General features: G+C 37.2%; 1 protein-coding gene across 7 annotated transcripts in view; it reads right to left on the bottom strand.

Moving 5' to 3' along the window:
* Positions 1–16,279, bottom strand: part of Huwe1 (HECT, UBA and WWE domain containing E3 ubiquitin protein ligase 1) — a 101,895-nt gene extending 85,616 nt beyond the window's left edge. For all 7 annotated transcript variants that reach the window (XM_059251248.1, XM_059251252.1, XM_059251253.1 and 4 more), the window contains exons 1-11: positions 16,131–16,279; positions 8,850–8,912; positions 6,431–6,508; positions 5,652–5,699; positions 5,506–5,574; positions 4,835–4,934; positions 2,733–2,833; positions 2,294–2,444; positions 2,058–2,185; positions 952–1,092; positions 637–742 (exon numbers count right to left, since the gene is read on the bottom strand). In XM_059251248.1, the coding sequence (XP_059107231.1) occupies positions 637–742; positions 952–1,092; positions 2,058–2,185; positions 2,294–2,444; positions 2,733–2,833; positions 4,835–4,934; positions 5,506–5,574; positions 5,652–5,699; positions 6,431–6,508; positions 8,850–8,912; positions 16,131–16,253 (1,108 nt within the window). In that variant the 5' untranslated portion in view covers positions 16,254–16,279. The remainder of the gene's footprint in view (positions 1–636; positions 743–951; positions 1,093–2,057; positions 2,186–2,293; positions 2,445–2,732; positions 2,834–4,834; positions 4,935–5,505; positions 5,575–5,651; positions 5,700–6,430; positions 6,509–8,849; positions 8,913–16,130) is intronic.
* Positions 16,280–17,795: the final 1,516 nt, after the last annotated feature.

The raw sequence follows: 17,795 nt of genomic DNA, 5'->3' as shown, positions 1-17,795 counted from the left end.
ATATATGCAATGATAAGCTGGGTCATTAAGACAAGACTACTGTAATTTTAAGAAAACTATTTGGGGGACCAGTTTTTATTCTATTATTAAGTATATATTGAGAGAGGGTTGAGATTGTTAAAAAAGACACACAACACACTTGAAAACTAAGATGATCTAGTTTTGGATTTCTGACCTTATGACTTAAAAGTTGATCCCTAAACAATAACCACTTCAATTATGCTATGTTTTCTTAAAGTATTCAGAAACAGTTTTTCAAGGTCCCACTTAAAAGTTTATAGTCTTCATGTAATTTATCAAGCATATATTAAATACCCAGGATATATGGAACTGCAGTAGACAATATTCTGACTCTGGGGAACTTATGTTTTTGTAGTATGAATAATATAATAAACCAACACATAAAGAAACATCAATTATTAAGTGATTGATTTGTAGTGACATTAGTGGTCTACTGCAACTCTACCATCTGCTTTACCTCCCAGTTCTATTTCAAACAATTAATCATCACCTATATAAAAAAAATGTTGAAAATAACCAGTGTACCTCATAATTTATGAGGAAGAATTAAAATTGGGGTAGGATAATAAAAAAAAACTCATACACAAAAATATGACTTAATAATTTGTTAATTACCATCCATATCAGTTTCCATTTCTTCTCCTTCTTGGGTGGTACTAGGTCTCTGGATCTTTGGCTTGATCACAAATGGACATTCTTTTCGGCACAAATCTACTTCATGCTATAATCACGGAGAAAATATTTTAGAAATCCTATACATTATAGGAATTAAAATAGTGTAATTAAAGAATATCAATCAGATTGTGAACTCAGTTTCTAGAAACATTAAAGAGATAAGATGGTTACTTAGGGTAGTTAGGAGAGCTCCTACACTCAGCACTCATTGGAATTCTATGAAGTCTATGCAAAAGGATCCTTAGACAATTATACCTCAAGTCTATAGATGAAGATAGAAAGACCACTATGAGATTGAAAAGCTGCCATATCCAGGTTGGTAATGAGGTCAACCACTCTGACAGCTCTGGTGACAAATGTTATCTGGTCCTGTTCATCACCAAGAAACTTTATGACCTACAAGGAAGAGAGAGGCAAATACAATTACTAAAATGTGAGAGCTATAAAAAAAAAATCTGTATTCCTTTGCAAAAATAAAGTATGGGAGTCCCTGTGAGATAGCATAGTATGAAAGGGGAGAAGGACACATGCCTGATGCATTGTGCTTATCAAATAATAGTGCTATAAATTCAAAGACTGGAATTCGACCTCCTGTGAGGCCACATGAACAATTCATTAATAGGATTAAATAAAATTTCTGGTAAATTTAATGCAAGCAAGATCCACTGTCTCAAAATACCAACTAACCAACCAAATAAAACAAAACAAAGCCTATTAATATAAAAGCAAAACTTTACAAATACCCTTTTTTCCCATTAGTGTCATACTTAATGTCATGCTAACATGTGGACTATCAAATTGTGCTGCATTATAAAAATACCTTAATATTGACAATAGATACATTTCTGGTTTTTTGTTTTGTTTTGTTTTGTTTTTAAGATATATTTATTTTGTATACAGTGATCTTACTGCATGCCAGAAGAAGGCATCAGATCTCATTACAGATTGTTGTGAGCCACCATGTGGTTGCTGGGATATTGAACTCAGGAACTCTGGAAGAGCAGCAGTGCTCTTAACCTCTGAGCAATCATATACATTTTTGTTAATGTGGTAACTAGAACTCAAACTCTAAGCATAACTCTTTTAGGATAAGCTTTCTATGCGATCTGCTAACTATAAAACATTTAGGAGCTGGAGAGATGACTCAGTGGTTAAGAGCACTGTCTGTTCTTCCAGAGGTCCTGAGTTCAATTCCCAACAACCACATGGTGGCTCACAATCATCTGTAATGAGATCTGGCGCCCTCTTCTGGCCTGCAGTCATAAACGCTGTAAATCTTAAACAAAAAAAAACCCCACACATTTAAAACCTGTACTCTTAGCTATTTTCCCACAAATATATTGAAAAAGAAAATAGAGTACCTTTAGTAGGGCTTCCATCATTCCACAGGAGACCAATGCTTCGCCACCAGCATCATAGCTGGCCAGGTGGTACAAAAAGGAGAAGAGGGCAGTAGCAAACTGGTGGGGGTATGGGTCCATGGAAGGATCTAAAAAGGGAGAGGTATAGAAAATGTATTAAGCTAGCAGGTTGTTAAAACAATGAAAATGTCAAGGTCCTCTTGTTCCTGGGATAAATAATCACCACCTAAACCTACCAATCATGGCCTGGATGCAGTTCCGCACAAGGACAGGCAAAAATCCATGGTAGGAGGCAGTTCCAGTACAGTCAATAATACTGCTGAGCTTGGGAGTTCTCTCCAAATGCACAATTGATGTCAATGTTCGTAAAGAAGCAGCTTTAATTTCCTATGAGAGTACAAAACAAACAAATGTCAAAACTACATGGATAACTGAACTAAGGCGCAAATATCTCAAAATCAAAATTTAAGTAGTTTTACTGAAAAATGCTTGAGGAGACAGATGTCTGTGGAGAGTAACACTGAAAATCTGGCATTTATTAATTTCACAGTTTAATATTCAAAGAGAAAGAAGCAAAAGATCTAAGCTTCCTTCCTGGGGCATTTTTTCAACTCCTCAGGAAAAAGAGGCAGATAAGTAGACCTTGATATGTAGACATTACTAATACATACTTACCATAAGCTGCTTATCTGTTATTTGAAGAACATCTACCAACTCCTCTATCAACCCATTATACAAGATACTGTTTGCTGACTCTTGCAAGGCATTGGAATAGACTGCAAAAGAGAAGCAAAGACTTTGGCAGAAATGCAGTTATTAAGCCACCATTGGATAAGAAGACACCTTCCTATCAGCATGGAAGGCCAAAATCGCTAAATTATAACAGATTGTGGTAAGATCTAGACTACTCATTTTTTTCTTACTAAAAGTATCCGTTGTCTTAAGGAAGAATTTTGTGGGAGTTTTGTAGGAAAGGATTATCAAAGAATTCATTTTTCTAACATCACTACTTGATAGAACTATAAATATGTTTTGGATATAGGTATAGTCTTTTATTATAGCTTCTTCCTTTACTTGTTTTCACCATAAATGCTTTTATAATAAAAAATTTTTATAAACTGTAGTAGACTAAATCATAACTTTGTTTTAAGAATGTGTATACTACAGCCAGGCATAAAGGCATACATCTTAAATCCCAGGATTGAACTCTGTGAGTTTAAGGACAGCCTGTTCTACCCATTGAGTTCCAGAACACCAAGAAACATATGGTAAGACCCTGTCTCAAAAATGCACATAGCCGGGCGGTGGTGGCGCACGCCTTTAATCCCAGCACTCGGGAGGCAGAGCCAGGCGGATCTCTGTGAGTTCGAGGCCAGCCTGGGCTACCAAGTGAGTCCCAGGAAAGGCGCAAAACTACACAGAGAAACCCTGCCTCGAAAAACCGGAAAAAAAAATGCACATAATCCACTTTTGCTAAATTGTATACTGAGGTGATAGTGGACATACACTCAGAAGTGAAAACTGGCTGAGATGTGAGCACGTACATTAAGTTTTTAATAAATATTTCTGGGTAATATGCCAGAAGTTATATTAGGCATAGCCACAAACACAAGAGAAAGGATTCAGGGCAAGGTTCTTAGCTTTAAGAGTAGGTAAGCAAGAGCCAAATGAAGATAGGTAGTAGGAGCTGTGTTTGTGCTTTTACACCTTATAACATGCCTAGCATGTGACAGGTTGATTTCCAAGCTTTCTTTCAATTCTTAAAATAGCTCATAAATACTGTTCCAATGTAAAGTACTGAAGTTAACTGAAAGAATACCAAGTGAGGCTATATAATCTTCAGAACTGTGGTGAGAGCCTAAAAACTGTGATTTCCACATAAAGATGAAGTTATACCATTTTGCAGGAAAGTAGATGCAACTCTTGACAAGTAACGTTTTCTGTCATTCTTGTGTACTGATGACCTAATAGTAGAAGTGAAACTGTCTAGGGAATGGATAGAGATGAAACTGGCCAAGGAAGAGAGCAGTGGGCTATAATGGGAATTACACACTCAAAGTACATTATATGCTTGCATGAAAATGGCCTTATAAAATCCTGCATAGTTTAAAAAAAAAAACTGTTTTCCAATCTACAATACCGCAGTAAAAGGACAGAGCATTTACTATTTAATTATTTTAAGAATTCAAACTTATACACCTGAAGGGATGGGAGAATTAGAAGAGAGCTATCAATAGGAAGGGTATAGACCAATGATGTGCCTGTATGTATACATTTTTTTTAAAAAGACGATGAAAAAAAAAATAAATAAATAAATAAATAAATTAATTAATTAATTTGAAAAAAAAAAAGCTGGGCGGTGGTGGCACACACCTTTAATCCCAGCACTCGGGAGGCAGAGCCAGGCGTATCTCTGTGAGTTCGAGACCAGCATGGGCTACTAAGTGAGTCCCAGGAAAGGCACAAAGCTACACAGAGAAACTCTGTCTCAAAAAACCAAAAAAAAATAAAAATAAAAAATAAAATAAAAATAAAAAAAAAAAAAAGATGATGACAACCAAGGCCATGTGACACGACAATAAAGGCGTAAGTTTTTCTGGTACACAAAGGAGCTCAAGAATGATAAATGACTACAGCAAAACCAGGAATGCAAGTAATTTTATAATTTAGGTTGACATAATAAAGCCTCATAACAATAAAGACAGATGAAAGATGAAGTTCATTAGAAATCAAGTTCAAACTGCCTAATTAGGATCGGTTAATTAGTGTTTCCTTACCTAATATAGATATTGCATGCAGTCTGGCCTGAACAGCTTGTAATCGCTTCCTGTGATTAGAAAAGCCGTGGGCCAGCCTTATATGAGTGAATAACAGCATCTGTAGAAATATAGAACTTATATTAGAAAATCATTTCAAAGAGTTTTTTGTTGTTTCTGGGGTGGGAGCTCTTACCTTTTAGGCTGCTTGTTGCTATTTGCTAGGATATCAAACTGAACTAATATTACATATAATGAGATTAGTTGACAAACCAAGAATGACAAAACAGGGACACCCAGTATCGTAATATTTCAAGGTAAGCCAAGAACTATCACTATACTGATAGACAATAATCTAGTAGAAATTCTAATTTAAAAAAAAATATCTGACAACTGCCAAAAAGAACAAAATATAACACAAGTTCTCCTAAATGTATCCAAAATTCAGAAAGCTATCACCACAATTAAATTATCACTTGAGTTAGCCTGCAAGTCATGTTTCCAAACTCTCATAAGGTGCTTGAAACTTAGTGTTAAGCACAGGAGAGGAAACAAACAACTAGGTAGCTTATTTGCCAGGCTGGACTCAGACGTACATCAATTTTGCTATATCTTCTTCTTCCCCAACACATATCATTAATATATTTCAAAAACCACCATATGCTGGGGGTGTTTTTTCAGACATATCGTACCTGCTTATCCTTGGGAATGCTGTACATTTTGGTAAGAGATTCCATTATTTCAGAAGGGCTTTCTGAAATCTGTATTAGAAAAAAAAATTGTTAGGAACAAAATGTCAACCAAAAACTAACCACCAGTTGTCAAAGAATCCTCTTACCTTGTCAAGTTGTTCTATGTGAATATAATGTAGTGTATTACTAGTTGTCTGAAAGTAAAAAGTTAAAAGAGCCGTTAGGGGTCACGAAATACACTTTAAGAGTCACCTGAGAACAAAATGCCATCCTACATTTAAGCCAACCTCTTAAAAAATCAAAGTAATTTCAAACCATCCAAAGCATCTACTTTCCACATGTAAGAGTCTTTGGTAGTTTCATCGAAACCACTACTGTTTATATTGTGTTCCTTTTTAATCCTTTTCTAAAAGTCTCCACAATCTCAATATTCATACCAAAGATTGAATCTGTAAGAATTATTTCTCAAAAAACCAAAAAAAATTCTCATATTTTAAAAACAACTTTAATATAAAAAAATTATTATTTAATCTTATAAGTGAAAGATCTGATTCATTAGTGAATTTCTAAACCAAAAAGAATCTTAAATCTCACCTAGGAATACGGAACAACCACATCATTTAAGCAAGACTTTACAGGCAACATACGAGCTTCTTGTAGGCAGGCATAAATATAGAAAGCTAAAACACAACTATCTGAGACTATGAGCAAAATACACAAGTATGGTAGTGCCCAATAAAAGGGACTCTATCTTTTGGAAGGTTCCAACACAAAACCTAATCATGTAGGTGAGAGGTAGGCATATAATTAGCTTATTCATGAAAAGCTTCTTAGTTACATTTAGCTTCATAGGACAGTGATATAGGTCAAAACATTCCCCCATTTAAACTAAGAGATTCTATAAACAACAACCAAACAGACTCACCCTCTTCTCAATTTTGACCTCAGCTCCAGGGTCTGCATAGAATTCAAAGTGTAGTGTGGTTGCGCTTGGTGGATATTTCTGTGTATCAAAGAGAAGAATCAGGCATTGAGCTTGAATTGATTTTAGACAACATAGACACCTCCACTGCCTTCTCTTCCTCAAAGAGTTAGCCATTTAAACACCACACTGTGGCAGCAGTATATTCCACATCAATGATGTCTTTAGTCCCTTGCCCGGACCAAGGTTCAGACGACATTTGTTCGAAAAGAAATGAATGGGAAGACTCGAGTTCAAAAATACCAAAATCTGTTTTACTTCCAGGTTACTTGTTACTCTATTAATGTATCAATTTTGACTACAGTTATTCTCATGGTAGGGTTAAGTATGCCAAGTAATAATGACTTAATAAAGGCCTTAAGAAAGAATGGAAAAAAAGTATCAGGGTCAAAATCTAGGTACCAGCTAAAGAATTGGTATAGGGCATTCTTGTGAAAACTTATTACCAACCTCCTCATGGGCACTTTTTCTATTATTTCAAATATTCCTTTCTATACCATTCTAGAACACATTTCATTTTTTTCTACATAGGACTACACCAAACCAAATAAACTACGCCCTCAAAGCACATCTTCTATAATTCTACAAAAGTAACATGACAGATGAAATTTCGATAGTAGAACACTGATCCACTAAAACATTCCCTTGGCCAGGCAGTGATGGTGTAAAACTTTAATCTCAGCATTGGGGAGGCAGAAGCAGGCAGATCTTTGTGAGTTTGAGGCCAGTCTGGTCTACAGAGCAAGATCCAGGACAGCCAGGGTTACACACACACACACACACACACACACACACACACACACACACACACACACACAAACCCTGTCTTTAAAAATAAACAAACAAAAACACACTCCCTTTAAAGAAAACACAATGATGTTATCACTGTATACCTTTATAAAATTAGGTTCAACATATGTATATACTACAAAAAGTACAAAATTTTCAAAATCTCTTGACATGCTAAATTTCAAACTTAATGTAGGCAAGGGCTAAAACAGGTAACTAACAGACACCACACAACCTAGAAATTCTTAATGTACATAAGGTTCAGAATTAACCTACTACTCTTTAAAATAGTACATTCTCAGAACATACAAGATATGCTTCCCATATTACCAACATCCATTCACAATTGTTCACTGAAGAACAGCTATCAGCTAAGGTAGGAAAGTAACCTGCTCTAAATATGAGATTTCTGTGACTAGAAAAAGAGCCATACTACTAAGTAAGGGATAAAGTTTTCCAGAAGATAAATTAGTTAAATTTGATGATATCCTCTTGTGTTAAACATGAGAAACTAGGATCCAAACGTGCCTTACAGATAGATAGCGCTACTTGAAACATAGCAAAGCAGAAAAGGGTGATAGCCTAAATCTATAACCAGATCATGGGTGAAATTTAAGAGGAAACATGAAAGCACACTCAAGAGTTCTTTTTTTTTTTTTTTAAATATTTAAAATTTATCTGTTTGAGTGTTTTGCCTGCATGTATATCTATTGTGTCGTATGAGTGCCTGGTGCCTGTAGAGGCCAGAAAAGGGTATCAGATGCCCTGTAACTGGAGTTACTGATGGTTTTGAGTTTCTATGTGGATGCTAGGAATCAAATATAGGTCAACTGCTCTTGATCCGCCATCCCTCAAGCCCCCTGTATGAAGTTCTAAGTAATCCTAAAAGAATTGCTTCCAATCAACTATTCCTGAACACTTCTCAAAGTTCTGATATACCCGTGTGAGAACACAAGTAAATGCACTTTCTGTTTTTTTTTCCTTTGTTTTGTTTTCAATGTTTAGACAGGTTATCATGTAGTCAAAGCTGGTCTTCAACTGGTGATCTTCCTCCCGCCATATCCCAAATACTGAGATTACAGATGTGCACTACTATTCCCAGCTTCACTTTCCAAGATTAAAATAAAAAAGAAAGAAAAAAAAATTTTCATTTTGATTCAACAAACTCAATTTATTTCAGAACTGGATAAATGAACACATGCTACTCTCTCTGAGAATCTTTATAATCAGCACATCAAGAGCTGAAGTTTCCTAAAGCCATTATGTATTTTTTCCACAGGTTCAACAAAAGTCCTGATGTCTGTCAATTATATATACCACACATTTTATATACCACACATTCATTGTTATGTAAAGCTTAGAAAGAGACAATATCATGCCGAGCAGTGGTGGCAAACGCCTATAATCCCAGCACTTGAGAGGCAGAGGGAGGTGGATCTCTGAGTTTGAGGCCAGCCTGGTCTAAAGATTGAGTTCCAGGACAGGCTCCAAAGCTACACAGAGAAACCCTGGCTCAAAAAAAAAAATCTAACCAGAAAAAAAAGACAATATCATATCCCAAATAGTTACTCACCAACATATTCAAGTCTCTGCAACATTCTGCAAGTCCAAAGCCATTCTCTTTTCCACCCCAGCTCTTAGTAAAGGAAAAAAAAAACCACAATGTTAACACAATGCTTATGGTCTTAGGCTTATGTTTATAAAGTGTTTAATGAGAAACCACTCATTCACATAAAAGATAAAAACAAATAAAAGCAAGACTTTGAGACTCAAAGCAAAGTGGTGTGTCTGATGGTTCGTTGATGAAATCTATTTTATGGTTCTGCGAGGGTGCTCAAGGTAAGAGTACAAAGCAGCACTGCCAGCTACTGCATTCCACATGTCTGAATTCATGCTTGCTGACATTCATTCAGTCAGAGTTGGCCTTTTTCACCAGCGTGGACAACACTTTTTCTTGACATGAGCCAAATTACATGGTATAAGAGTATATATACTTTGTGTATTAGTTTGATTAAGAATGGCCCCCATAGACTCATATATTTGAATGCCTTGGGAATAACATCAGGAGGTGTAGCCTTAGAGTAGGTGTGGCCTTGTTGAAGAAGTGTGTCACCGCTTTGGGTTTTGAAATGCCCAAGCCGGGCCCAGTGTTTTCTCTCTTCCTGCTGCCTTCAGGTTCAGATGTACAACTCTCAAGCTCCTTCTCCAGCACCATGTCTGCATGCGTGCTGCCATGCTTCCCACTGTGGCTGACAATGAACAAAACCTCTGAACCTGAAAGGAAGCCCAAACTATGTGCTTTCCTTTATAAGAATAGTCATGGTCATGGTGTTTTATCACAGCAATAAAACAATGACTAAGACACTTTGCTACCAAAGTATAAAAGTTTTCAAACAAGTGCCTGTGGCAATGAGTAGCACAATTACTATTATCTTCCAAACCCTACATTCTAGCCATATAATTTTGCTTTTGGACCAGACTACAGCATCTTCTCGGGCCTTTGAAATATCAAAAATTTTAACAGTAAGAGCAAGGTCTAACTGTACATCTCTGAATGGCCTAAAACTTGCTATATAGACCAGGCTGGCCTTGAACTCAGAGGTACACTTGACTCTGCCTCCAGGCATTAAAGGATACATTCCACCACACCTGGCAAGAACAGCACATTTTTAAGTTTAAATAACTGCTAGTCATCTTAGCTACAACGTGAGTTTTAATAAGCTACTTGCCTTAAGGTAAGTCATGCCTTGCCCAGCTCAAATACAAATGCCTTCACTTAATTCTCACAAATACAATGTGGGTCCCAATCACTACTGATCTGGTGTTCTACCAGGAAAGGCTACAACATGGTGCTCTCTCTATAATCTCATTTTTTAGAAATCCTTCTTTAGAAATATAAACATATCACTATCTCTCCAGTAAATACATAAAACAGTATATATCACTGAAGCTGCCATTCACAGAGATATCCATTACAGAACACTACTGGTGAACAAAACAAAACCTACCTAATACTAGAGAAATAAGCTTCTTAGAAGTCTTTATTAACTCATAAGCATGGAATACAGAAAATGGGGGTTATGTTTTATTATTTCTCCAAATGATGGTAGCAATTTTGAAAACAAAGGACTATTTTCTTAACACATAATGGATATTTTTAGGGTATTATACCTTAGTTCTTTAGTGAACACCATATTGTGATGGTTTAAATGAGAATAGCCACCATAGGTGCATATGGTTGAATACTTGGTCCCCAGTTGATGTAATTGTCTAGAAAGGATTAGGAGGTGTTGAGGGAGGTGGTGTGTCACTAGGGATGGGCTTTAAAGTTTTAAAAGCCCACACCATTCCTAGTTAGTGCTCTCTGCCTCCTTATTGTGAGTCAAGATATAAGCTCTCAGCCACTGCTCCAACACCATGTCTGCCCACTTGATGCCATGCTCACCATGCTGGTCACAAACTGTAACCATATGGAATTAGATGCTTTCTTTTATAAGTTGTTTTGGCCATACTATCTATAACAACAACTGAAAAGTTACTGACAGAAGTTGGTACCAGGAAGTAGGCTATTGCTGTGACAAGACTGACCACACTGTTATTTGGAAAAATGTGGAAGACTCTAGGACTTTGGACTAGCAAAGTGGTTGAACACTGTAAGCAAGGCTTATCTGCCTTTCCTAGCAGGAGCTTGGAAGATAGTAGAGCTGAGAACAAGGTAGACTATGGAGACGTAGCTCAAGAGGTTACAAAGAACAATATTAGGAACTAGACTAAAGACCATTCTTACGATATTTTGGTGAAGAATGTGGCTGGCTGCCTTTTGTCCCTGTCCTAAGAACCTCCCTGAAGCTAAACTTTAAAGTCCTGAACTAATTTCATACACAGAAAATTTTAAGACATCCTAATATTGATTCTGTTGTGGGGTTGTAACAATCACTTTTATGCAGGCCTACAATGGAAAAGACCAAGTAGGCAAAAAGAAATGTAAAACGTACAATATGAAGAAGTTAAAAAAAAAGCACCAGGAAATTTAATGTTGGAGCCAAGACTTGTGCTGAAAGAGATAAGGAAAGGCCAGATGCAAAACGGAATAGAGAAAGTGGTACTCTTGGGCTAAGAACCCAGATCCACCTAATCCTGCAATTTGTGAAAGGAAAAGACCTAAAGAATTTTCTGCTCCTAAAAGCAACAACAAATCAAATCTTACGCAAATGTAATTTAATATGGGTCAGGCTCCATCCTCCCAAGCAGGCAGCCAAACTTGGCAGCACAAACTATGTAAGTTCTGACTTTAAGGTCATGAAGGATTCAGGAGAAATACGGTTGTAGAATCTTTCTACATTGCTAAATAAAGTTCCTGATGCCAGCCTTGTGGCAGAGGAGTCCCTCCCTGCATGGAGTCTAGGAGAAGGCACTGCAGGGAGCTGTGGAATGTCTGCCAGGGAAAGCTGCATACAGGGAGTGGAACCAGACCAAAAGAAAGAAGTATGTTTGCAATAAGCAAAGGTGGCAAGGCAGAGCATTCTTTGACACAAAGCACGTTGTTACAGGATTTGGGAGTTTGTCCTAATGGGCTTCTACCTTGCTTCAGTCCAGTGTTTCCTCAATATATCCCCTTCCTCCCTTTTAGAAAATTACATTTGTTTGTTTGTTTGTTTGTTTTTGATGGATTTGTGTGTGCACATGCATGGTGTGTATGTGGAGGTCAGACAGAAGACAACTTTCTGGGGTCAGTTCTCTCCCACCACATGGGTCCTGAGAATAAAACTCTGGGTTTTAGCCTTGGCAGGAAGCACCTACTGAGCTGTATTTCTGGCCCTCAAGGGGATGTTTGAATCTGGAATGCCTAATATTCTGTCTTTTTCTTTTATAAATAATTTAATTTTACATATCAGCCATGGATTCCCCTGTCCTCCCTCCTCCCACCTCCCAGCTTTCCCCCAAATCCACCGATTCCCACCTCCTCCAAGGCAAGGAAGGTTTCCCCTACGGAGTCTATGCCATTGTTTGCTAGAAGAATGCCATTTGTTTTATGATTTTAACTTTATCGGGGGCAACAAATAAGAGATTACGTTGAGTCACTGGACTTTTTTAGTTGTACTAAATGCCATGAGCCTAAGGAGGCCAGGGAGTAGAATGTGGTGGTTTGAATGAGAATGGCCCCTATACCTTTCAACACTTGGTAAGGATTAGGAGGTGTAGCCCTGTTGGAGGAGGTGTCACTAGGGGTAGGCTTTGAGGTTTCAAAAGCCCATGTCAATCTTAACTCTCTCTCTCTGCCTAGTGCTTATAGATCAAGATGTATCTTCTCCAACACCATGCCTGTCTACTGCCATGCTTTCGGCCACGATGGTCATGCACTCTAACCCTCTAGAACCATGAGCACCCAAATAAAGTCTCTTTTACAAGGTGCCTTGGTTATGGTGTTTTATCACAGCAATAAAAAGACACACACAAAGAAAGACTACTTAAAACATTTTTACTTATCCTCAACTGGCTATTAATAACTATTTTCATAACAGTGAAAATAATGAAAATGGCAAAGCAGGAAACAAAAAAAGAACAAAAGGTATGAATGCATTAACAAACAGTTCGGGATCAATGGATATTTAGCTTACCCGACCCTATCCTGTATGCAGCAGCTGTAAACTATAGTCCACATATCTGGAGTAAGGACAATGAATCTTCACGCAATAAGTGATTGATTGCTTTGGTCTCTGAAAGACCAGCTAAAATTTCAGGGCTTGCTGCTAATTTGCTTAATTTGGAACTTTCCTAAGGGCAGGAACTTGTTGAAAACACTGAATGATAAATGCAATAAGTAGTCCCCACCCTACTGGGACAAGGCATACAGTTCTGGTTAACATACCCGTAGAGGCCAGAAGTCAAAGGTAGGTATTGTTCCCCAGGTGCTATCTACCTGGTTTTCTATAAGACAACATCTCTTTCACTGGTCTGGAACTAACCAAGTAAAATCTGGCTAACTGTCCAGTGAGCTCTGACGATCCACCTGTCTCTCTCTCTTTTTTTTTTTTTTCAGAGCTGAGGACCGAACCCAGGGCCTTGCGCTTGCTAGGCAAGCCCTCTAACACTGAGATAAACTAAATCCCCAAGCCCTCCCACCTGTCTCTATATCCCCAGTGCTAGGATTATAAACCCAGCCAATGCTTCCTGGCATTTTTATGTGGGTTCTAGAGAGTCAATTCAGGTTCTTGTGCTTGTATGGCAAGAACTTTCCAGTGAGCCATCTCCCCAGTGTTCTCTAATTTTGATGTTCAAAAGCTAACTTTGATGCCTTCAAAAGGTTAACTACATAAGCCAAAAATTATACATCTATGTTGATGTACATACTATGTATAAAAATGGTACTTTGTAAAGGGGACAGCAATAAAACGTAAGAAGGCACAGAGAAATAAGATCAAAGTTTCTGCATACTATTAAAAAGAAATTGAGGCCGGGCAGTGGTGGCGCACGCCTTTAATCCCAGCACTCGGAAGGCAGAGCCAGGTGGATCTCTGTGAGTTCGAGGCCAGCCTGGACTACCAAGTGAGTCCCAGGAAAGGCGCAAAGCTACACAGACAAACCCTGTCTCGAAAAAACAAAAAAAAAAATAAAAAATAAAAAAAAAAAATAAAAAGAAATTGAGAGGCTCACAATGTAGCTCAGTGGTTGAGGCTTGCATGGTATACATATTTAATCTCCAGAACCACAACCAACAACAAAACAAAACAAAACAAAAAAAAGAGCTGGTATTAAAGTACAATTTTGAAAATTAAGATATCAATTCTAACTCCCAGGGCAAATATCAGTAACTAGCAAAAAGAAAAACAAGGAAACTGAAAACATAAACAATGCCAAATCAACTAGACCTAATAGACATACAGAACATATACATTGAAATAGAATAGAATAATATATATTTTTAATTACATTTATTTATTTATTTATTTGATGGGTTTGTGTGAGCACGTGCATGGTGTGTATGTGGAGGTCAGAAGACAACTTTTTTATGAAAAAATATAATATATATTCTACATAATAGAATAGAACACATATATTGAAAACTCCCAGCTGGGCGGTGGTGGCACAAGCCTCTAATTTCAGCACTTGAGAGGCAGAGGCATGTGGATCTCTGTGAGTTCAAGGCCAGCCTGGTCTACAAAGTGAGTTCCAGGATAGGACTATTTCTTAAAAAAAATAAGATGAAGAGAAAGACAGGGAAGGGGGGGGGGGTGAGAGAGAGAGAGAGAGAGACTCCTCCCCACAGACCTTAGCAAAACAACCCTTAATATATTTAAACCAAATCTCTGCCAATGAAAATGTCATTACATTGGGGGGGGGGGGGTTGTAAATCAGAAATCCATCACAAAAGGTAATCTGAAAAATTCACAAGTGGAGCTAGAGAAATGGCTCAGCATTGGCTACTCTTCCAGAGGTCCTGAGTTCAACTCCCAGCAACCATATGGTGGCTCACAATCATCAATAAATAATGGGATCTGATTCCCTCTTCTGGTGTTCATGAAGACAGATCACGCATATACATAAATTAAACATTTTTTAAAAAAATTCACAAGTACATGGTAGTTAAACAGTACTCTTAACCAACAAAAAAAATCCCATGGAAAAGTATGAAGTTATTTGATTTGATTAAAATGAATGTATAATCCCACAAATTAAAATATATATTAAAATTTAGGTATCTCAACATTCTTATCTTAAATAACCGTAGTCAACCCAACCCAAAGAAAGAGCTTCTACAGAAAAGAGCTAACTTAAAGTACACTTTTACATATAGGGGTTACCAGTGAAGAAAGAATTAAGCTAAGTAAGAATAGCAATAGGTCCAATATTCATTAAAAACTATTTTTAGCAAGGGGGTGGTGGTACACGCCTTAAATCCCAGCACTTGGGAGGTGGGTGCAGAGGCAGGAGGATCTCTGTGAGTGTGAGGCCAGGCTAGTATACAGATTGAGTTCCAGGACAGGCTCCAGTTACATAGAGAAACCCTGTCTCAAAAAAAAAAATTTTTTTAAAGCAACTATGGCCCAAATATTCATGAACAAACAGTATTTACTATGACAAATGTTTATGATAGGAAAAAAAAGCAAAATTACCCAAATAGCAAGAAAACAGGCAACCACAGATGGCATAATTTGACAGTATTTAAAATTTTCACATTATACAGTAAAAAGAATTGGTTTATTCCTCTATGGAAACAGCCTTTCCACTTCTTTCCACTTCTCTGTGAAATGGAGTTTTGCTGTACAATTCAGGCTTACCAACAACCAAGTATCCTCCTGCTTCTGTTGCCCAAGTGCTGGACTTACAGGGGTGCACCATTATATGGCGGCTATACAGTTACACTATTCTTCAATGATTTTAGATTTGTGGTTTTTGTTCTTTCTTTGAGGCAGAGCCTTGTATATCCTAAAATGGTCTTGAAACTGCTATGTAGGCAAGGATTTACCTTCAATTTCTGATCCTCGGGAGTGCTGGGATTATAGATATACAACACCACACCCAGTTTATGCATGTTAAGCAAGCACTCTACTAACTTAACTATATCTTTCGCCAAAGATTTGTGTTTTTAGCATGTAGCTCTTTAATATGTCAGTTTTGAGCAAAGGATTTTGTTTCATGAGCAGAGATTAATAAAAGGCTTCAAAATTACTTAATACTTGAGAATACTCCTACTTTTTGAAACTTTATTATTACACTGTCCCAAATACTTATACTCAATTAAGCCAGAAAGTTAACTAAACGATTTGAATCCACTTTCACAAAGCAAGAAATGCCTATTTAAAGAAATGATATGCTCTGATCTTTGTTTTTCCAGTCTTCACCCAAGACTCACCTCTGCCAAATGCTGCAGCCTTGTCAGTAGTGGGGTCCTCTTGTCAGATCCAAGACGTGTGATGTAGTTTGATCTTTTGCTAAATACATATAGAAGGTTAAGGACTGCCAGCACCACTTGCATATCAGAGGAAGCCAATAAAGTTGTCAAATGCTAAAGGAACAAAAAAGGAGAAAGTTCTACTCATCAGACATTTGGCACTAAAAGCTAAAAATGTTTAATAATGTATGTCAACATTAAACCTAACAAGTTATTGAGCCACAATACACAAAAATACATAGTTAAGCTCTCTTACAATATGTAATTCAAGGAACAGCTCAACAGAAAGTGCAATAAAAGTAAAAACTGTAAATTACAGCTCAAAATTTTATCTGTGTCTCTACATAAGGAAGGATTTCAAGGTAGAAATGTTATAATACATATGTAGAACAAAAAAGTATTTCCATTGAGACGCTAAAGCTATCGACAACTGTGTGTAATTATGCAAAATAAAACTATTAAAGTTTGTGAGTAACCTGAGTGACTTTTGTGTTTTTTTAAACATTCACCAACATATTGAAGTAATTAATTGGCCAAATTTAAAAGCAGTATGTAACTGCGTTTGGAAATTATCAAAGCTTTATTTGTTGATTATCTTAATGGTCATGGACTTCCTTGGGCAGCGCATCTATTTAATTATCAAGACTATTTACCCATCCCCACTTGAAAGAGCTGGAACTAGACCTTTAGTTCATTAATTCTATTTCTTGTCCAAACTCACTTTCTCTTTACTTATTTGTTCTGGTTGTTTCTTTAGGAAAACAAAACAAAAACAACAGGATAAGACCAAGGTAATCTTTTGATTATTAAAATTTAAAAGTTGGGCTAAAAGAAACTAATTTCTTTTTATATTATTTTTGACCATTACTTTTTTAAAAATTTTTTTTTATTTCATGTGCATTGGTATTTTGCCTGCATGTATGTCTGTGTGAGGGTGTCAGGTCCCTTGGAACAGGAGCTACAGACAGTTGTGAGCTGCCATGTGGGTGCTGGGAATCAAAACCTGGGTCCTATGCAAGAACTAATCTTAACTGTTAAGCCATCTCTCCTGCCTCCTTTTGACCATTTTAGAAACTCATGGGTTACTCTGTCCACCTTAGTCTTTATAGTACATAGTAGGCTATATCACTGAGTCCCACCCACATCATCCATTCATTCAACAAAAATGTGCATTCTCATACATTTATAGTCAGTATTCCCAAGACAAGGTTAACTTTTAACACTGAACTTACATGTTACAGTTTGGATGTGAAATGTTCCCCCACAGGCTTGTGTTTGAACACTTGGTAAGCAGCTAGTGGCACTGATTTTGGAAGGTTGTAGAACTTATAGAAGTAGGTCATTAGGGTTGAGCCTTGAACGTTATTATAGCTTAGCATAGACTCCTGGATTCTCAAAAATGTAGTATACAGCTGTCATGAGCCCCTACCATGGTGGAGATGCCTGCCACCTTCCTAGCTAGGATGAACTCTGTTCCATTAAACTGTAGTGATATTTGCTCCACCTTGGGCTACAGGACCGAAAGGAGGCAGTGTTTCTTGCCACGTACGTGATCTCTTAAAAGGAAAGGGAGAGGGGTCACGAAGCCCCTTCTCCCTATTTCTTGCTTCCTGATGTGATCGGACT

The sequence above is a fragment of the Peromyscus eremicus genome, chromosome X (assembly GCF_949786415.1).
Source record: "Peromyscus eremicus chromosome X, PerEre_H2_v1, whole genome shotgun sequence".
NCBI classification, from domain to species: Eukaryota; Metazoa; Chordata; class Mammalia; order Rodentia; family Cricetidae; genus Peromyscus; species Peromyscus eremicus.
Note: the sequence above shows the minus strand (reverse complement) of the source record. Positions and strands in the feature narration are given on the sequence as shown.